The sequence below is a fragment of the Watersipora subatra genome, chromosome 1 (assembly GCF_963576615.1).
Source record: "Watersipora subatra chromosome 1, tzWatSuba1.1, whole genome shotgun sequence".
Classification (NCBI taxonomy): Eukaryota; Metazoa; Bryozoa; class Gymnolaemata; order Cheilostomatida; family Watersiporidae; genus Watersipora; species Watersipora subatra.
This window is the reverse complement of record NC_088708.1, coordinates 46,379,329-46,402,435: the sequence shown is the minus strand read 5'-3', so window position 1 is coordinate 46,402,435 and position 23,107 is coordinate 46,379,329. Positions and strand designations below refer to the sequence as shown.

Sequence of the window (23,107 nt, the reverse complement as noted above, 5' to 3'; positions counted from 1 at the left end):
TTAATCCCATCATTGTCGCTTGTTGCAGTTAGCTTTTCAGAGTAGATGACTCCAGAGTGAGATTAAACTCTTATTAGCCTTAGGAATAGTTACTTCATTTTGCGATACTTGAGAACGACTCGTGAATAAAAACCGTGTGACTAAATAAAACTTCAGTATAATTATCTCGTTTACACTATTTGTGTTTCTGATCAAACGACAACACAAGAGTAAGGGTAGCGTGCAGCGCTGGAAGAGAGAAGTCACTTTGTTTTTGTGCTTATGCGTCTTAGTCGGTATGGTGATTTGTTGATTCATTGTTTCGACTGCAGTGAAACTTTGCAGATTTCAAAAGTGTTTTAGCTCATAAAGCCAGCTGCTTGATGGCTCTACCAACTATGATATAGTTGCTTCGTTATAAATTGAATGCTATCGATTTTATTGCCATCCAGCCACTCTTTGTATGTGTGAATGTGCATTGAGACAGAAATTGCGTTGGTTCTTTTTGGCCGTGTGTGGATACAAAAGTTGGTCAAACTGTGATATATTCATATAGATAGGCTGAGGTCATCTGATAAAACTTTCCTTCACTAAAACATTGGCTATTAGCAGCTATCAAAAATTATTCTCTATAATAGGAATAATACATTTATGGTATAGTTTGAAAATATTAAACTCTTTTTAATATTTTATTGAATTTTTTTAATATGTATTCTGTGTCATTAATCATTCCTTAAACTAATAAAACTGTAGCTATTATATTGCTTTGAGGTCAGAGATATATGAAAATTGTCGCACTCATTGTATCTTAACATCGTTTGTGATTATGTCATGTTTCAAAGGTGGTAGGCATTTTTAAAAGGCATCACCATTTTAACAGGAAGCTATTTATCAGTGACAAACATAATTCCAAAATGAAAATTTATTCAGCATTAGCAGATTTAAGTCTGTATAAAAGGGCATTGCCCATGTATTAAAAACTTTTGATGTAAAGAATAGTTTTTATACTTTAAATGTACAATATAAATAGCATAGCTAAGGAAAAGAAGAGACAAACCTTTGAGTAATTGACAGTAGTAGGCCCTACTAGAACAAGTGTTTACATAGATATATCTTAAGCTTAATAAGGAATGGGAGCACTTCTGGGAATGCACATAGATAAAAAGTTACAAGTCAGTAAGTTATTACTTTAAAAATCAACACTTGTTCTAGACCCAAAGAGTATAGTTTAAAAGCAAACCTTCACAAAGCTTGCTGACGCATCAATATCTTCTTTGTAATCAATTGATCTGAGTTTCATCAAGTTAGTCATGCAGCAACTTGTACTAATGTGCTAATTATCACATTTCTGTAAATCTGAAGTGATTTTTTTCAGTCAATTTTCAGTATCACCAATGAAGATGGTATGTGATATCGAAATGGCTGAATTTGTAGACTGAACATCTAGATGAATTCTTACCTGCTGGAAAACTTCAGTATGCTTGACCAACAGTATGGGTTTTACTATGTTAATATATGATTTGTGTTATGCTAAACCATTTTTTCAAGTCTTATTCTTTGATAACCTTGATATGATTTCTATGAGTAGGTGTTTCATGGTATCCTGCAATGTTAGCTGCCACCACACTTTCCTGGGAGAGATTTATTGCGATCGACTGATATTATATATGTAATCCAATTATTTTACAAGTGGCATGAAGTTTTTTGTACGGTTAATAGTGATTCAACTTTATTTATCACAATTGAATATCTGTTCAGATGTGGTGAAGCTTTTATAGCGCGCAAAATTGCTTTATTCTAAAAAAATACTTGTTATATTTATGGAACATCAAGGCTGGGCTAATGGTAAGTAAAGTAGAAACTCCTATAATGTATACCTCCTATAACAAACACTTTAGATAATGTAAATAATTTATGTAAAAATTTTGCTTCGTACAGCGTAAAACATTTCATATAATGGAAATTGTGATATCAGCGCCAGTTCTTTAATTATATTTGAATAACGAGAATTTTGTAGTTAGCCTTAAAATTTTCGCTTTCTGTCTTGCCGCACTTGAGAGAACACGATAGATAGGGTTATCTCTATTATACATACTAGTACTGTGGTAGACTAGTTCGCCGTGAGTGATCGTCAGATAAAGATATGTCGATAAAGCGCAGAGAAATAAGTAGCTGTAGAGAATAATTGCCTACTCGGTGTAGGTGTTAGATTGTCACTCTACTGATTTGAATGTCATGAGTTGGGTTATCGTCAAAAGCTATCTTTAATCATAACCTTGAACCTTTTCGACAAATAGGTGGACGGACAAATAGACCTCGCTCTTATTATAGTAAAGTTATATGTTACTTACCTTATTTTAGACAAAAACATTTTTATTGTTTTATTTTTGCAAAATAATCCTTGCTGTCTAGAATAAAAGAAAAACTCGAGGTAAATTGCCATTGAAGGTGTGCGTTCTCTATAACTCATTGTGAAATTATCACAATCATGAACAACGAACTGAGTAGGAGTGATAAGGAGTGATAAGTTGTCAATATAAACCAATAATAGTACAGTTACGGTGAAGTCAGTGAATTAAAAAGTTAAGACTAGTCTTTTTTCTTTCTGAAGGTCCAAAGGGGTGAGTTTGGAAAGATCTAGGAGCGGATTAGGCAATTTACATGTATTTTACTGTTTGTATAATGTAAAATCCCTATAACGAAAACATTCCTGGAACAGGTTTGTTGTAGGAGCGTCTACTGTACTGTAAATCATGTCCAAGTTAAGCCTTGATAGGAAAGGCAGATTTTATCGATTTGGCGATTAACTTTATGATGTTTATACTGCTGTAAGCAATCATTTTTGCTTTTCTCCTGATACATTTTGTATATGTTAAACATTGGATATAAAACTGTTTTTTGTAGTGCCTGAACACGGTGGATGGAGTCGGTTTTAGATTCTGATTTCTCTGATCCTGATCTTCTTTCGAAGACTATTAGCAAAATGACTTCAAACATAAAAATTGGTTTGAATAACAAACTGAATGCACATTTTTTGCATGACCATTACGTGCACATCGATAGTGAAGAAACTGAAGATATTATTGACATTGAAACTTCTGCTGTTAATGCTGCATCCTTTGCAGAGGAGTATGTCATAGTTGATGAAATATCAGATTTTACTGAAGAGATCGTTGATGATTCAATAATAGAGTTTCATAGTTCGAATGAAAGAGTCATGGAGGAAATGGTTGAACAGATTCCTGTTGCAGCTGAAGAGGTCATTGAGGAAGCAGTGGAACAACCACTTAGATGTAGCGTGGATGAAGAAAATGTTGAAGAAGAGGTAATAGAAATAGTTCCCGGCATGGGTCAAGAAATAATTGCAGATTTCCTTGATAAAGCTCCCAATTTGGTTGAAGAAAATGAAATAGATAATCACTCCACTGTTGCGGAAGGATTGGAGAAGAATATTGTGGAAGAGTCACCAGAACAGTTTCTTATGGTAGAAACAGGAAATGCAATGGAATTTGTAACGTTACCGCATGTTGAAAATAGTATTTCAGCTGTTGAGTCAGAAGTCCCATACTGTGTCGAGGAAGAAGTTGTGTCTATGCCTGTAACAGCATATTCTGCACAGTCAGATTTAGGTATTTGCTACATCGCTTTCTTGGTCTTGCGTAAGAATTTGGATTTCTAATATTTTGAAGCCTGCGTCCAAAATAACTCAGAAACAGGTTTTTCCGCCTGATCCTATGCACGAGTAAGCTCGGATTCACAACTTCACTTTGTTTTTTTTTTTACTGCTGGTGTATGAAAAGCTATGAAGCTTTGAGGACTTTGTGTGGTATAGGATTTTAGTATAATTCCAAAATTTTAAGTTGATTGGACTATTAGTTTTTCAGATACAGCAAAAATACTAATGACACTTGTCTGAGCGATAAATTAAAAATGGCTACTTACGGAACACAAGTTGTGTTGGCGATTTAGGGCTTACATGTTTTCAGTGTAATTCTCAATTTTCAATTTGATTGAACTATTATTTTATGAGATATTGTTAAAATAAGGACACTTCTAGAAGACTTAAAAGGAAAAATGGCTGCAGACAGTACATTAGTTTTCTTTGTACTTTCTGTTTATGTAGCAAAACTAAACTTTGATCTCTTCATGAGGCGATACTGTCAGCATAATTCAACATTTTAAGTCTATTAAACTATTAGTTCTGGAGAAATTGCTGAAATATCAAGGACACTTTTAATTGAGAAGAAATGATAAATTGCTGTCATCATAACATTAGTTTTTGATTGAGTTCTACAAGCTTGGAGCTTCAATATGATATTCAGTTCAAAAAGAATTGTGCTATCTTAAGTACTTTCACAGTTAATTTAAAAGTTGTTAATATGGTCTAGGATCAGGAGGCTTGTTTGTGTATACAAGGTTAGGCTTGGCAGTGTTAAATATTAATGTTATTAAACTAATTAAATAATTTTTTCTGTAGCAGAGGTGAATGGAATCGTAGCAGAAGACATGAATAGTCTATTTGAGCAGTTTGAAAGTCAAGGTTTGTACAGTCCTTTTATATTTACATGTAGTTTAGTCATAAATATTGAAGATTAATTCTTTAAGACTTGAAATATGGTCCTCTTTGATCCTGCACCTATTTATTTCTTTCAGGTTCTGAATCTAAAACTGGTATATCCATTCTCCCCGACTCGACCAGTTGCTCTAACTCGCCTCTTTTGGATGCAAACCAAGAATTCCTTCATTCGGCAAAATCAACAGAAAACAACATAAGTAAAAATATTAAAAATGAGTTACCAATCGTGACTCTTCAATCAGCAGTTCAACTTATCGGTACTACTGAGACCAAATGTTCACCCAAATATGTCATAGTTACAAAGAATCTCAAAGACACCACCAAGAAGACTACGACTATGGTATCACTTCTAGGGCCAAGCAAGTCGGGTCCTTCAATGGTTAAGAAAGCCGGCAGCACCAGTCAAACTCTCCTATCAAACAATAAGCTGCCCTTACAAACTGTTCAACAACTTTCTACGTTACATAATTTAGCGACAGCTTATCCTAACAGATCGTTATTGAAGCCCAAATCTCTGGATGCTGCTCAACAAATTTTTTACACAGCCCAAAGCGATTTAGATAGGACTCATACAGATTCAAAGCTTCCAGAAAAAACACTTGATGATGAGATAGTGTTCGAAGAAGTGGACATTACACAAGTTCCTGAGGCAAAAACTGAGATAGAAGTTGGGTGTGATAATGTTGACCCAAAGATGATACCTCGTCGAAAAGCAAGCAGTAATAGATCCCTTCCCGTGTTGACTCATGCTAACACATGTGATATTTTTGGTGAGAAATTGAGTTAAAGCAATATGAATTAATTTTATATGTTCAATTTAAACAATACTCATTGTTTGAATTCAAAATCGTGTATCCCTTGACAGCATCTGCCGTATGCTTCCTTACCTATTGATCTATGCTTTATTGTGGAAGTCTTTGTCAATATCTAACAATTGTTATTTATTGGTAGTGAAGTTTATTTTAATTCTAACCAGATTTTATTTTTCCATATTGTATATCAATTATACTGTGAGGGCAGATTGTTTAACCAACTAGTCTTGTTTTTGCAGATACAGTTGAGATGGATTTGTTAGCTAAACCAACACCTTTCCTGTTTTCAAAACGATCATCTAAATGCTGCTCTCCGGAACCCTCTGCTCAACCAAAGCAGGACATGAATGTGCTCGACAAACTGCCAGGTTGATAGGCTTAGTAACCTTCATATCTATTTTTCAGTATTTTCATTATAAGTGTCACTATATATATTTTTATTTGGTCTTTTAGTCAAATTATCTTTTATTACTGTGGACCCTCGCCATACGATTTTAATTCGTTCCAGTGTGGACATCGTAAGGTTAAAATATCGTATAGAGAGATATGGAAACCCATAGTAATTACCTAATACAAACACGCCCTGCTAAAAATCATCAAAATTTTATATACGTACGCTACATTAAAAATTGGTAACAAAATAATATGTTAAAGGTTTACTTGCAACAAAATTTACATTACAGTTATTTGGTATCATAAGGTTTATCATGTCTTACTCTGCTGTGTAGTAGGTGCAAAATATGTGGAAATCTGATTACAAGCTCTTGAAAGCTCAAAAACGAATCGTTTGCAATCTCTTTATTTTGTTGACGTACTCAAACATTAGGGTTATTGTTTTGACACGTGATGTTATTACGTGAAATTAAAAGCCAATAAAAGGCTCAATATAAAACGTCTCGTAGCACCAGTTTACGACAAACACTTCAGGTTCTACCGGAAAACCCGTATTAAATATAGATGCTCGCTACTTTACAGTTTTGTTTTAGCCTGGTCAAATCATTTATTCGTAATCTGATCACGTGACGCATACTTCCTGCCAAATAGCGCGAACAATTTTTGCAGCATTTTTCCAAATATCACAGGTGACCAACAGGCTTGTCATGTTTATCAAAGGATGATTTGCACTCCTTCGAGCTAAGGTTAAAAAATTTAACTGTTTTTAGGCTAGGTTTTGAGATATCAGTGCTCAAAGTGGCAGCATTACAATGATGATGAAATAGACGCGTAAAGACGATAGACAAGGTTTTATTGAATGCGTGAAGTATATTTGTGAAAATATTTCGACGAATGAGGTTGCATGAAAGTGTAAACAGAAGCCATCATGTTCAGCTACGTCACATTTGAGCTATTTTGGAAAGGAATTCCAATCTATAATGTTTTCATGATGGCTGCGATTAACTGTTCGTTTTTGAGCTTTTAAGAGCTTTTAATCGCATTTCCGTATAATTTGCACCTGCAACACAGCAGAGTGTGAATTTCGTTGCAAGTCAACCTTTAACTTTAGTAACTATTGTTACCTACAATAACTATTATATGTAGTGGTTATGATCTGCACTAAATTAGAACACTGCAGTGTACTATGTCCAGTACGTACCATAGGGAGTTCTTACCTTTGAGACAGACGTGTAACGGATGGGAACATAGAAGAGTTGAGACAATCGTGTAAACATCGGTTTATATAAAGCCTCTTTTCCGGTGGCGGCATGCGTTCAGAAAATTTACATACACTTGCATGGAGCTGGATTTCTTTTTGCACTTTTTGAAGCTTAGAACCAGTGCTAAAAATATTGACTGGAGGACCTTTACATCAGTCTAAACTAGCAAAGAAGTCTAAATTCTATTAATAATAAAAATATTAATTATTACTCAAAAAACGGATTTTACCAATTATTTGATATACAATTTTAGAGTTATCTTTTTAAACATCTAGGAAAGAAAAACTCCCAATATATAAGAGTCACCAACAAAGTAAAGAATGGAGAAGTGGAATTGTTGTGGTTAAGTAACCCTAGCTACTTTTTGAAGTGGGTTTTTGAAGGGTGAAAGTTAGTGTTCAAGTAATATGTTATCAATTGGAGGCGTGGCATTTTCGCCGTCACGGCTAACTAGCTATGATGTCATGGTCTAAACTCTCATAATCGTAAACTCGGATGTGTAACATAAACATTGAATTTCACTTACCGGTAAATGAATTTGGCTTCCTAAACCTGCGCTTACAGGCTTAAAGCCAAGTTTTAGTATGTATTTTACTAAACTTCAACTTTATTATCGGCTAAAATTTTATCACCTATTAGTTTCCGGTTTCGTTTTTACTACAACTTATAACGAATATTGCTGAACTGAGAGAGTGAGCATCATATCTCATTCAGGCGTTGTGAGAGGAATTTGATGAATAGCATACCGGCATCTTTATTATTTTGACGTATTCAGCACACCGACTGCCCGATTTTAATTTCGAGAGAGATTTTTGTTGATATTGTATGGCGAAAAATTTTTACGTGGCGAGGATGAAAAAACATCGTTTGTGACATCGTAAGGCCAAAAAATCGCATAACAAGGCCATCGTAACTCGTGAGTGCCCTGTGGGTCTTTTTAGGCCTCATGCAAACTGCGGAAATAAATTACGGATTGTCTTGTCTTTAGGCTCAAACTAGTAAATCACATTTACAAACCACTATGTTGCAAAGTGCCAGATTTTCCACGCCCTAGGCGGCACCATAGGACCCAGTCATAGGCCTATGCCTAGCCAGTCATAGGACCTATCATAGGACCCAGTCTCAATTCCATGGTCTATTGTTGTACATAACCAACGTATAGTGGTGCACTGTATTATAAGACTAATTTTAAAACTTACGTAAAGTACGTTCATCAACAAAAGCAAAACATTGAATTTAGTCAACATTATTAGATAAAATATTTACTATTTTTTCAACATTCTGGGCTCCTCTTCATCATTGTCTGGGTCAGACTCGCCGACCATTTGCGGTTCAACATCGACACCTTTTTTCGAGAGCTCTGACAATAAATGCTGGATTTATCATAGCCCATGCATCCACAATCCACCAACATATGGTTGAGTAACTTGACCGCTGTAGCCTCAGTTTAAACTGACCTTCACATGCATGTCACTTTATTGGTGACATTTTAGAGTGTTTCAAACAAGCAAATAGCACACCGATACCTAGTCACTTATACTTAGCAGGAGTTTTCATTGTTTTAATGGGAAATAGTCCACGAAACAGTTACTGTAGTGCACTTACCAAAGGTCCACAACAGATTTTAAAACTCAGTTCATGCACAGACTACGAAGTATTAAATGGGCGCAGTCGATTTATTTAGAAAATTTTAGGCTTCTAGGTGTGGCTTATGGTGTGAAAAGTATGGTATTTTTATTTTGCGTATGTCATAGAAGGAGTGATAACATGACTGCTTACTCGGCACAGAGTGTTTTACCCTTTGTTTCTCTTCCTCTCAGGTTACATGACAGATTTGAGTGCGGGTATTCCACTCGACGATTCAGCTGCCACATTAGCCAGCTCAGCACTACTTGATGGCTCCGCTTGTTCAGCCTTGCTTCATAGGGACCCTTCACCAGACAGGGAGGCTGAATCAGTCATACTCCAGTATAACAGACTCCCAAATTACTGCAGGTTGTCCTCTGCCAGTAAAGTCCAAAAGTTCCGTTTGTCATTGCTAGATGTACCTATAATGTATGCAGCTCTTAGAGTATATGCAGCGGAGGATAGGATATGTTGTTCAGGGATCTAGTCGGCAACATGCCCAGCAGTTGATTTGATAAAACACCCAGCAGTCGATTGGATAACACACCCAGAAGTCGATTGGATAACACATCTAGAAGTTGATTGGATAAAACACCCAGAAATTGTTTGGATGTCATGCTTAGATATTTCCATTTGTTTAGAGGCAGATGATGGATAATATTAGTAAGTTATGTCCCTACATGTTGACACATTGAAATGTTATTTTGTTCAGTGAGTTGAATGCGGGCACCTGCCACAGTTCGCCTGATGGAGTCATGTCAAACAAAGCTAAAGATTATTTTCATTCTCGAAGCAAACACAGTTCTCGAACTCATTCTCATAAGCACTCCAGACATCACAGGTGAGTGATAACATCTTCATCAGATGGTAGATGGATATAGGAAAGACAACTCCATATTCTTGGCCTAATTTTAACCCTCATCACATCCAGATTTTATTGCTGAAATGCAGTTCAATTAATATTTTAATGAATTTATAGATGCTCTGGCATTTATTGTTAATATATAACATAAAATCTCTATTTGAATGTCATGGCTATGTATTTTTTCAACCTTTTCTCTATAGTGGCGTTTTATTTGAGGTGATGTTCAAATAAAGGGTAACACTGTATTTTTTGACTAGCTCATTAGAATTTTGGAAAGATTTTTGCGAACAAAAAACGGGAGAAGCAATGTCAATGTCGCCTATATTTTGTACTATCTTTCAGGCGTAGCAACATTAACGCGGTCGGCCTCATCATTTTTGCTAAACCGTTTTTCATATATGTTCAAGTATTAGACCGAGTTAAACGAGGAACTACTTTGACTAAAAAAATATTATCTGGATACAGTTATTAATTATTTCGATAGTGTCGATTTCAAATTTTTAAAGAAAAACCATAAAGCTTTGGAGTTAGAAAGCGGACTTCGATACACCATAATAAGGGACGCTATTACATCGCATGGTGTTTCTCAAGAGTATTCTCATCGTTCATCCAAATGCTTTAGTCCTCAAGTCAAATTGTAAACCACATTGTGTACGATTCTGAGGACAGTGGAGCAGATTTAGGCCTTGGTGACTTCGAATCAGAGTGTAGTTCTGATGATTGTAACGATCGATCATTTTAGGTATACCGTCACTAAAACCATGGCAACCACTGCAGCAGCAATGAAATAATTAATTGTTATTTATGTTACCGAGTCATTATTAATTTATTAGTACTATTTTGCGGACACTTTTCTACTGTTCACATTCGATTGTTGGTTCGTAAAGATCAAAGAATGTCAAATAAAGGTGGCGTTCAATTAAAAAGTGGCGCTGTGCTTTTCAACCCTTCTCCTGGCATGCTATTAGAGCTAGCATTCAAATAATGTTGGTGTTCAAATAAAGGTTTTATGATATTTGGTAATAGTCATATCATAAAGATAAAATAGTTCTGTTTTCAAGTTTTATATTTTGTAACCATATTTTGGTTGTGTTGTCATGGATACATGCGTTGTGATGCAATTTATGCTTGTAGTGGTGTGAAATACCTTATCTAGTTATTCAGTTAAACAATATTGATGTTTGCATAACTAGTAACTAAGGCAATTTTTAGATAATATGTATGAACTGCACCGTGGCCTGTCTATGCTCAGCAGAAATATGCCACTATGGACCGAATACAATGGACCCCGCCATATAACATTAATTCATTCTTGTGTTGGAATCATAAGGCGAAAATGTCGTATGAAGGGGTATAGGAAGTAATTATCTAATGCAAACTCCTGATAAAAACATCAAAATTTTGTATACTGACTACATATTAAAAATTATAATAAAATAGTATATGAACTATAATTATAGTTGCCTATTCAGTGGTTATGATCTGCAATAAAATGCAGCATTACTATGCAGCACTGTATGAAACGCTCACCTTCGAGACAGACGTAGTAGCTAATCACCTTGTGAGAGAGACTTGCACAGCAACACGTTCAGTACACTAAACATTTTGTGATACTACGTAACATTACATAAACTTAGAATTTACTTTAAATGAATTTAGCTTGGTGATTTTACACATCATTTACTTTATCATTCTACGCCGAACTCATTAAAACTTTTTTCCAACTAATTCGACGAGAAAGACACAATGATGTTGTTCAAATTTGAATTTTTGAGAAAAATGTGGAAGTCGTATGCTGGGGGAAATGCTGTAATGAGGGGCTGGTAAAACCTCGTGTTCCACATTGTAAGGCGAAAAAATCGTGAGACAGGGATGCCGTAACCCAGGGTCCACCCTACAGGGTTAGTTTAATCATGTCAGATTTGGTTTTTCTTTGTCTCATTGATGACACAACTTTAAATTTGATGATAGCCCTTCCTAACTGCTTGCTATTGCACTTCTTCACAACTCAATGCAATATATAAGTAATAAGTTGTTGACTATTACATGGTAATAGAGAACTTCAGTATTTGTCGAGCTGTGCATGATGGAGTGAGTGAACACTTCTACATCTACACCCCTTTTAGCAGACGGAGGAAAGTGTCAAAGTGACCACCTTAATTGTTTACGAGATTGTTTCATCGCTTTTCTCAGAAGTTGTTTTGTCTTGCTTATAAGGTCCAGGAAGCGCTCAAAGTTTCGTGAGTACAGTTCTAGCGGAGAGAGCAGCGATGATGATTTATTGAGAGTACGTAGACGAAAGAGAAGCAGTTCCTCCAGCTCTTCTAGTTCCTCGGGTCATTCTTCTGCTAGCTCCGTATCGTTCAGTGACTCCAATACGAGGTGAGCCTTTTAAGAATTGATTTGCATAAAAAGGACTCTGTGGTGTCAGTGATTGACTCTGGTAAACTGTCTGCATTAACTAAATTCATAGAGAAGACCGTTAAATGATCTTGAATCACTAAGGAAATTGTTACAAAAATCGAACTGACATTGTTGCTTTTATGTCGTCCAGTGATACGAAAGTATGAAATTTAATGTGTTAATTTTAACCCATATCTTTGTATATTGACGTATCATTAAATGATAATCTCTAAAGAGAAATTTCCGATATCAGCATACCATTGAGAAATAAAAAGAACTTCATGTAGCTAGCATGTTTTTGTATTGTCTATATTGCTTCTGTAAGCCTATTAGATGTTTACAGTAAGTGATTTCCTTTGATTGCGTTACTGAAAAGACAACATGGTTTAATCCTATCACATTTCTTCATTCATTAACTTAGGGTCAGTTGAGCATTGCTAAAGAGAAACTTCACACTTTACTAGCATACAGTATAAGTTGAAAGGTCATTTTGGAAAGCAGTTTTCCAATGTGGTTATTGTATTAAAGGTATTTTTTTGGCTGCTTTGACAAAAAAATATATATACAGTATCACTCGAAAAAATTTAGGGATAGTCTAGTACACAGGTGTCAAACACATGGCCCGCGGGCCACATGTGGCCCGCCACCTCATTTTATGTGGCCCGCGAGGACTTAATCACTCATTCGCACGAGACTCATTCTCCCATATTTATAACGTTGCCAGGTACACACCAACGCGAGTTATCTTGCCTCTGAAATTTATCTATTCCTTGTGTTGTTATTCTTACATTACTTAAGAATAATTTTGATTAGTCAGAAAAAAAATTTCTGGCTAATCAAACAAACGTACATAGATGCCTCAATGATCTCTCTGGCAAAAGTTATAACTAAATTACTACGCCCATTGCGACATCTAACTGAACCGAAAATCATTGCCGTCACTTTAAAATTTATCGTTCGCGATCAATTTTTTTCAACTCCAGAAGTAAATATGCAGATTCAGAAGGGGTAAGACAGTGAAAGACTGCATAAATCAAATTGAAACATTATTTTTGTTTCAAAGTTTTTACTAACTTTTAATTTTGTCAATTTGAATCGTTACACTCGAATAAAAATGCACTTTTTAGGCTGGCAACCGTAGTCAGACAAAAGTTATCATTCAATCTCGACAGGATCATATTCATTCTTAGAGCGGCCCCTGAAATCTGAAAAGTCAAGAACAGAGTTACTGAACATATTGTTATTGTTTGAAACATGTTTATGACAGTTTATTTGAGTTATATTGGAATGTAGATTTGCTATGCTTTGAAGATAATACTCGCGAGGAAAAATTCGAAATTATAGTTTCGTGATTTTCATGTTCATGTCTAACTACATGTACATGTATAAATAATATTCATAACTTTGTATTGTATGTAATAAATTGCTAATTTTAGTCAAACACTGTATATTTTGTAATTTCTTTGGTGCAAGTCTAACTTTGTTTCAGCAAATAACAAATAATTTTTTGATTTTTTGCTGCTTACATATTGATTTTGTGTTGCTGCTGTTGCAATTATTTAGTGTTTGCAGATTTAACGTGTGTATGCAAACAAATTCATGTTCTTAGCAGCTCACAATTTTTGATTTTACTGAAAGTATGCCCATGTTGATGGGTATTGTGTAACTTTTCTGATTTTTTTTCAAAAACAAGCGTTCTGCATGTTTTACTGTGCAACTGTTCTGTTTGCAACTTTAAGTAATAAAGTCAGAGTTATTTAATATCAAAGACTAGTTTAAGTTATTTTACATTATTCGATTACATTTCATTACAATTCTATGTTACATCTGGCCCTTTGAGGACAGCCATTACGCTGATGTGGCCCTCGGTGAAAATGAGTTTGACACCCCTGGTCTAGTATATTTGCTACTAAAATGCCTATGGACTAAGTTTTTAAGGAAAGTTTGTATTATATGATTAAAACACAAATCTTTTTAAATATTGTGAATGATGGGCGTGTCATTGGATGGAGAATTTCATTTAAGCTGACTTCGAGAGACTCGGTGTTTTTAATAGGCAATAGAATTTTGTTCCTTGTGTTGCAGTTATATATACGAATCTGTTACAATTTGTAATCTGACATCACTTAACTTTCTTCCACTAATGCTTGTTTGCACAAACAACTAGCAAAAGTGGAATGTATCATTAAAATAGCAGCTACAGTAATCCCTCTGTAGTAGCTCACTCTTTGCGTGTCATTTTTTAACCGTACACTGCGGTTAAAAAACCTCATTAAAAGTAAGCATTAATAAAAAAACATCAAAAAAATTAAAATACATGATGGTACATAAAATATATTTACAAACATGTGACTTTCTTCTCACAACGAACCCATTTAATCATAAGCAACAGTATTCAGACCAGATAAGGTCCGAACTATGCCTGTACTACGTAAGTGCATTCTCTGGCTTAAAGTACTGGGACTGAACTTGAAATATACATGTAAACTGAAAGTCAATCAAGATGAATTCAATTTACTTATTATATAGGAAATAAATACAATATGCTTACAAAGAAGCTTAAGTGTTCTAGTGTTAATATGTGGCTCATACATATACAGTCAAACATGGATAACTCAAACTTCACGGGACCGAGTGAAAGTGTTCATGTTATCAGAGCGTTCAAGTTATCAGAGCACTGTCATAAGTCCATGTATATATTAGTAGATACATGTACATATACCAACTATAGTATAAATCAAAAGCATGAATGCCTTGTTTCAAGTTGAATGCTTCTAATATAAAGTTTAAAAATTTTTTATCAGAAAGTATAGAGATTTTTCTATCACTTGAGATTTGTTTGTTGTTTTATGTGATGTGACTGACTGCCAGGATGTTTTCAGATTAAAATTGGCAAAACTTGATCGCTGTTAAAATGCTCCGAAGAAAAGACATATTTTTCTTTTGAGCGTTTTAACCAAGATCAATTTTGCCAAATTTTCTTGAAGTTGATGGGAAGGTTACCTCGCTTTTCCTAGCCTTCGTAGGACCATCGCTAAACGGATGTTGGTAAAAATCAATTTTCACCAAACCTTTAGAAAAGTCATTGATGAAAATATTTTGCCGATGGTGATAATGACGCCTACGAACAACTAAAAGTTGGGGTTTATTTCTATGGCTTGGAATAAAGTGAAATTCTAAAGCGATAACAACCATCTCGGTAGCCATTGGGCAAAAAACATTTCGAGTTAACGAAGTTGAGGTCGAGTTATCTGAAGCAATTTATCATTGCGTGGGAACCGACCAAACAAAACCGTTCGAGTTAACCATGTGTTCGAGCTATCCGAGGGCGAGTTATTCATGTTTGACTGTACTATAAAAAGTTAATTTTTATTTTACAGATTTTCACTTATGATGAGGCACACCGGCCCACAGTAAAAAGCTAAAAGTGAGGGACTTCTGTAATATATAGAATATACTACGAAAACAGTTACCTGTCAAACTACTGTTGTTGTAGTAGTACACATGGGAGTTGTCCTTCCTCACGACATAAACGTAGGAGTCGCTCTTCTCCAAGACACAAGAATCATCGTTCCAAATGTCGTCGGCATATCTTGAACTCACGGAAACATCAGAAGAAAAAAAGCATGCATAAATCCTGCAGACGACACAAAGAGAAGTGCAAGAAGAGACGTTACAGGTATTACATCCATCAGTCTCTCTACCTGCTGTCTACAGTCTAGTAGGCTCATTATACTTATTGTACTGTCTTCTACAGCTAAACTAATAGTAGGACTGGAGAGGACACGCAAGCAGTTGCCAATGTGAATTCTGTATTCGCATGGCCATCACATGTGTTCAGAATGCTATCACATTAAAAATATATTAAATCATGTTTAAGGATAATGCTCCTCATACAGCGCATACTTAACTCTTTCTCTTATGAGGTAATAAATTTAATTTTTCTACTTATTTTATGATTTACTATATTAAGTATCACCTCGTTATTAGTGACACCTATCGGCGTTGTCTATGGAAGCCCGAGTCAAATCTGTAACCTGATCAGCATTTTATTGATAAGGTAAGAAAATACACCCACACGAACATGCACATTGATTCTCATTAATCCTGATGGCCACAAAAGGTGCAGGTCTTGTAAATGTCGTGGAATAAGTTCAACGACTAGTTGATGAAAGACTACACAGTCCTGTTTCTAGCCACGGGTGGAGGCTTAAAAGATTAACAAATGCACTTTTTGTTTAGATCACTATTCTGAACGGCAACCATACTTCATCTTTCAATGTCTGTATTTCAAGAAAGCTCAGATTAGGAGCCTTTTTTGCTTACTAGCACTACAAGAGCCTTGTGAAGCCTAATCTATATAAAGTATGTATTTAACATGTAGTGGGGGGTAGGAGGAACATACTCCTTTGCGGGATTTATATCGAAAACCCATGTGTGAATGTTTAGCAGGGTATTTGATGGTTTCTTGCTAAGCTCGAATAGCGCGAAGTCAAAAGGAAAAAGTTTTAAAGTCCTCATGTCATAACTCTCTTTCCAGCAATCATAACTACCATAAAACCTCTATTTGTTTGCTACCTATGTTTGAACGCCACATCTAATAGAACACTATTATAGGTGACGTTCAATTAAAGGCGAGGGGTTGTCTTTTTCAACCCCTCCCTTTTAATTGAACGTCACCTACAGTATAATAGTCCGCCACATTGACATGTATTCTATATACAGTATTTGATCTTTATGAACCTATAATAGAAAGTGATCAGTGAAAAATATTCCACAAAATAGTACCAAAAATGACTAGAATACATCAATAACAATGAATTATTTCATTGTTTTTGTCGTGGCTCCTTTGGTTTCAGTGATGGTATGCGTGAGGCAAAGATCGACTGTCTAAATCATCAGAACTACCCATTGCCGTCAGATTCGCTCGGTGGTTACAAGGCGGTTTACAACCAGACCTAAAAACTTGCAAAAATACTGATGCTAACAGGATTAATGTCGATCTACCCTAGGGAAAGTGCAAAATATAGGCGATATTAGCTTCGCTCGTAACTTTATTTTCCCAACATTCTGATCAGCTAAACAAAAAATAAAGCGCCACCCTCTATTTGAATGTCACCTCTAGTTGAATGCCACTATTATAGTGGAAGAGTCGAAAAATATAGCTGTATGGCGTTCAAATAGAGATTTTACGGTATATAAATTTTCGACATTTGATCTCTGTATTGTAACTTCTTTTGATAAGCGTACTAGTTAAGTAGCATGAAATGACATCCACCTTTCACTTAAAGATCATTTGTTAATTGATAATCATTCTTTAAACTGATGCTAAGTATCAGCCATTATCCATAGTATTGTGTGATTAAGAGTCATAACTGTGGCCATAACTGTTACCAAGATTGCATTGTTAATAATAGTACACTGGCAGTTGAGTGTGGCGTGAGAGATCGGCAGGTGTAATAACTAATGGCACAATTATTCCAAAATTTGGATTAGGACAGATGGTAGTGTCATGTACCAAGCCAATAGTCGTGAGTTCAAATCTCGTTAAAAGCGATCTATCTCCTAACCTCCAAGTGTGGCTTCAGACAGGCACAGCTCTTATTATAGTAAAGATTGTATATTAATAACCAGTGTGACTCCATCGTTAAGGGGTGATGAGTGAAGCGTGTGAATGAGTGGTTTAAGGAGGGAGTTGCATCATGGTTGTTGTAGACTAAAATCACTAGTTCGCTGTCACTCAATCTTTTGACAAAAAATAATCTGCAGTTTTCCAGCGGATGAATTTTTACTCTTGATACATAGCCCTGCATTGCATGGGTAATAAAAAACAGCTTATAAACATTACTTCACCCGCTGCATTCCTTGCACACCACATTACTTGCAGCTGTTTGTAAGCTGTTTTTATTACCAGTGCAACACCGGACATTCACATAGTGAGACCAGTTGGTAATCACCACATGTGATGCAATGTCGTTATGAGTGTTTGAACTGATGTAATGAATATCTTCACCGTTATTGACCGCAATGCTTAGTCTAATGGAAAAGCTCTTCACCTCCAGAATTGGTGGTTTTGAGGTCAAATCCTAGGCAAAGTGGTTTTTTCGTAACAAAAACTTTAACGCTATAAGTGGGCAGGCGAACACTGAGATTTATATAGATTGTTGATTTATATATCAAGGATTCTTATACCGTTAGTATGGTGCAATACATGATATTACAAATGTTTCAGAAGTGAAGATGATTCAGAGACCCAAGAGTCAAGGTCATCCTCACTTGACAACAGCCGGCTTAAGGGACGCAGTTTTCGCAGAAGCCGTTCATCCAGTAGCTCTGTTTGGTAAGTAAAATAGCTGTCACTGTGGTACCCACTACCCACCATATCTGCTGTAATATGTGAAAAAGAGCTGGTTGTATTCTACGAGAAACTTGAGATTGCGTTGTCAGATCTTGTTTATGTTTCAACAATAGTGCCAAGACAACCCATTCATTACAAATCGTGCATGGAGAGTCCAAGCTGTGCTTAGTTTAATAAGAGTTGTCTTCTCATTTAAACAAAAATCTTTGGAAACTGCTAGCATCTTTCAACTTTAGGTTTTGACTAAGGTCAATAGCACTAATCTCACAATAGCTGCAGTGTTGGTAAAAAATGTTGAAGCATCAATTCGTATGCATTAATAATTAGCACGAAAGCATTCAACAGCTGTCTTGGATTGTGATGACTAGTGATTTCATTTGACTCGTTGTTGACCTTAGCCATTTATAATAGTTTTTACAACTGCTTACAGTACAGATATACGAGATAGATCAGAGGGTCACTGCACCACTGCATGCTCACCATATTTGCTGCAAGTCATACAATGCTAGACTCTACCTTTTGCATCACACAGGTTCTCACTATTTCTCAACAAAAAAGATAAAAAAAAGCTTCAAGACATTTCCATGGAAAAAGAGAATTTTTGGATTTTTCATCGTGTTGTTACAAAATGAACAGTGCTGCAGTATTCTCACAATACTTAGCTTGTTTATCTTCCTGCTGATTGCTCTTCATAATTACACACTCTTGCGCTCTCACTCTGTGGTCAATGGTTGGTATCTAGGAAGGTTAGTTGTTTGCAGTTCAATGACTCTGGAAGAGCGTGAACAGGAAGAGAAAAAACTGGCTCATGAGCGGGCGATGGCTGAACGGAGGGTTGTGTATGTCGGAGGGATATCTAACAAACATACTCCATTAGAACTTCGCGAGAGATTCGGAAGGTTTGGTGAGATTGAGACTACAGCAGTACACTTTAGACTTCGAGGGTAAGATAACTCCTGCATGCTATTCTTTTTTCTTTTATTATGTTTATTATTTTATTATATTGTGACAAGCATGTGAAATTTAATTTAAATTTATGTACCAATGTAATTATTCCTTTTTAAAATTGGCGCACATATGTACATGGGCATGTCCATAAATAATAGTTTGACATTTAGAGTTATTTGATGCCACTGCACATGCACATTTGCTCCCATTATAAAACTCTTTGAATTAATTGATGCAATATTTTCTTGGCTTTCAGATACTATAAAATTTACTGCTAGCAAAATAGTAGTTGTTCCAGGCGTAAATGATGGGACATTTTGTGATGTCCCATCATTTACGCAAGTTGCACTTCATAGCTCCGGAACTACTATTCTGAAAGCAGTAAATTTTATATTATCTGAAAGCCAAGCAAGAACTGCATCAATTAATTCAAAGAATTTTATAATAGGAGCAAGTGTGCATGTGTAGTGGCATCAAATAACTCTGAATGTCAAATTATTATTTATGGACATGCCCATGTACCTATGTGCGCCAATTTTTAAAAGGAAATAGTACCATTAGTACATATGCATTAGTACATTATGGCACCATTAGTAAATCTGTACTATGTACATGTACATATTTACTAATGCTCCTGCTGTTTTTAAAGTTTTGTATATGGTTAATAAATATTATGAACGGGTAAAGTTTGTTAAATCGTGGAACTTCTGTTAGATTCAAAGTTCTTTTCTTGTGTATTGTTAGATCATTCAAGTCTGTTTGCTGCAGTAGTTTAAACTAAAGGTTTCCATGCAGCATTTTTAGAGATCTCAAAAGTCAGCAAAATTTAGCTCTTTAATTTCTTAATTTTAATAAAATATTTTAAATTATTCTGATAGGTAGCTTAATTTGTTTTTCACAAACTACTGTACAGGCAGCTTGGAAAAGGCCTGGTCGTAATTAGTTTCTCATATCAATAGAGAGAAACGTCAATTATGTTTTAGTTGTAATCACAAAACAGAAAAACCATTTATTTACTGATTTACAGCAGCTAATCAGAGTAAAGCATAAAGGTCCGGCCACACATAACGCATTATTTGTTCAATCTGACCGAATTCACGAATTTCACAGAATTCACAGATTTATTCGGCCGAATATCACAGAATCGTTTGAGCTGTGCATGTACACCGAATTCGTCAACGAAACGGTTTTAATTGGCTTACCAATTTTTTTAGCGAGCACGATTCTAGTAGCTTTGACAAGTGGTATAGTCCAAGACATGTACGACGACACACAATAAAAGTATCGCCGCGATATGACTTGATGCATACGATGCAACTGCCTATATGCGCTAGAGATAACGACTGTTTTTGCGACGGAGCTTTTGTTGCATAAAAAGAAATTATTATTATTGAAAAAGAAACAACTTATAGCTTCTAAAACATCTAAAAGAAAATACTGGATTCACGATGAGAAGTTTCTGCCATGGTGAACCAACGAGAGAGAACCAACAATAGCGCGTATAGGCAGTTGCATCGTATGCATCAAGTTATATCGCGGCGATACTTTTATTGTGTGTCGTCGTACATGTCTTGGACTATACCACTTGTCAAAGCTACTAGAATCGTGCTCGCTACAAAAATTGGTAAGCCAATTAAAAGCGTTTCGTTGACGAATTCGGTGTGCATGCACAGCTCAGACGATTCTGTGATATTCGGCCAAATAAATCTGTGAATTCTGTGAAATTCTTGAATTCGGTCAGATTGAACGAATAATTTGTTACGTGTGGCCGGACCTTTAGACAGCTCCTCATTCATCATCATCGTCTCCTTAGTAATCATCAAATTATCCTTGCTAAAAGCGTTGTTCAATAGTAGCTTTGTGGGCACCAATTCTACACATTGTTGTTAATCTTGTTCTAGTGACAACTACGGGTTTGTTACATACACTTCCTCCCAGGATGCTCAAAGGGCTATAACTAGTGAGTACATTTTACTCCTTATAGAAACAATGATAGATGGGTCTGAGTCTTTTCTATAAAATCCTGGTAGAGTTTCCAAGCTCACAAGCACCAGGAACATTTTGTTTTGGTGAAATAAGAGTAAATCCTTGGGAACTCACAAATAAAATGCATTGCTGGCAAGTGACGTAGGTGTCTTTATGGTGTCTTCGCTGGATTTTCCAGTACAGTTATTGAAGTAACATCAGGGTATTTATTATCTAATATGGGTCATCAATAATTGGTGATAGTATTTGTCTAGCTATTTGCATGTCAATATTTGCCTCAAAAAATTGCTACACAATAATGATGAAAACAGCCAAGTACAAAACTCCTTGAAGTTCATGTCATAAATTAGACAGAAGCAAAAAAGATTTTAACTATTTGGTTACTAAAAATCATTATCTGAAGTTTTTCTTAAGCAGTTTCATTTTATACTATTTTATATTATTGGTTTTCATATATACGAGCATGTTCTAAGTAAAAATATCCTTGTCCATGTATTAATTGTTGTTTGTATGAAGCCCTCCTGTCGTTGTCATTTAAACGTCATTTCTGGATACAACCCGCTTGTATTGAAAAGGTATAAACTTGAATTATGATAATCATTACTAACTTGTTCAGCCAATCACAGATGCATAGTTTTATCTCTACCAATGTGGACCAACGCTTTCATTTCGAAACGACGTATCGACAACTGTTGATTACATTTTGTCAGTGTGTGTAGCCACATCTTAAATATGATTCAAGTGTAACAAAGCCAATTTTTGGCTCTAATATCAAACGATATCATTCATAGAGGTGCCGTAGCAACGAGTTGCATCTTTTGCCTCACTTTTTTCCTAGCTTGGTTATTGACTAGCTCCATATCTCAGTATGAGCAACCCTTCTGTTTTACTAGATGGCAACAAAGTACCTGGACCAACATACAACCTTTGTTATGGCGGCCGCAGAATATTCTGCAAGACTGATTATGCTGACCTTGGTAAGCACTGGTATCATCAGTTTGTTATGTAGGGGTCTCACCATGTCACTAGGTGTCACATGTCTGTTGGTTATGTAGGTGTCTCAAGATGCCACTAGTTGTCACATGTCTGTTAGTTATGTAGGGGTCTCACCATGTCACTAGGTGTCACATGTCTGTTGGTTATGTAGGTGTCTCACCATGCCACTAGGTGTCACATGTCTGTTGGTTATGTAGGTGTCTCACCATGCCACTAGGTGTCACATGTCTGTTAGTTATGTAGGGGTCTCACCATGTCACTAGATGTCACATGTCTGTTAGTTTTTTGTGGTTTCAACATGTCACTAGGTATCACATGTCTGTTGGTTATGTAGGTGTCTCACCATGTCACTAGGTATCACATGTCTGTTAGTTATGTCGGGGTCTCACCATGTCACTAGATGTCACATGTCTGTTAGTTTTTTGTGGTCTCAACATGTCATTAGGCGTCACATTTCTGTTAGTTATGTAGGAGTCTCACCATGTCACTAGGTGTCACGCATCTGTTAGCTATGTAGGGGGTCTCGCCATGTCACTAGGTGTCACATTTCTGTTAGTTATGTTGGGGACTCACCGTGTCACTAGGTGCCACATATATGCTAGTTATGTAAGGGTCCCAACGTGTCACTTGGTGTCATGGGTTGATTAGTCAGGCAGGTTGTCACATGCCTCCATCTGAGCTACGATACTTTGGTTAGCTGTGTCTGAAGCCACAGTTATTGCTTGCAGATGGTTGCACAGCTGTCAAGGAGGAGTGGGCATTGCATGAGATGAAAAGGGAGCAGCCAGCAGAGGACTTTGATGCTCTCCTGCAGCAGACGCTGAGAAAAATAAAGTAGACTTGTAGACTGTAGGCTCAACTTAGTTACTCGTAAACCGTCTTCCATACAACTCGCTGTGTGCA

The 23,107-nt window shown here is 36.0% G+C and overlaps 1 protein-coding gene across 2 annotated transcripts; it reads left to right on the top strand.

Moving 5' to 3' along the window:
- The first annotated feature begins 209 nt into the window (after window positions 1-209).
- On the top strand, window positions 210-23,073 carry LOC137406650 (protein SON-like). 2 transcript variants are annotated; one of them, XM_068093264.1, is made up of 14 exons: window positions 210-275; window positions 2,884-3,608; window positions 4,460-4,519; window positions 4,633-5,325; window positions 5,607-5,735; window positions 8,843-9,017; window positions 9,361-9,489; window positions 11,731-11,895; window positions 15,416-15,595; window positions 18,149-18,256; window positions 19,036-19,218; window positions 21,124-21,182; window positions 22,102-22,185; window positions 22,933-23,073. In XM_068093264.1, exons 2-14 carry the CDS (start codon window positions 2,900-2,902, stop codon window positions 23,040-23,042), a joined length of 2,784 nt encoding a protein of 927 aa, XP_067949365.1. In that variant the 5' UTR covers window positions 210-275; window positions 2,884-2,899; the 3' UTR covers window positions 23,043-23,073. The 2 variants fall into 2 exon arrangements, with proteins under 2 accessions (XP_067949365.1, XP_067949357.1); XM_068093256.1 differs by having other exon boundaries at window positions 15,413-15,595.
- The last annotated feature ends 34 nt before the right edge of the window (window positions 23,074-23,107 follow it).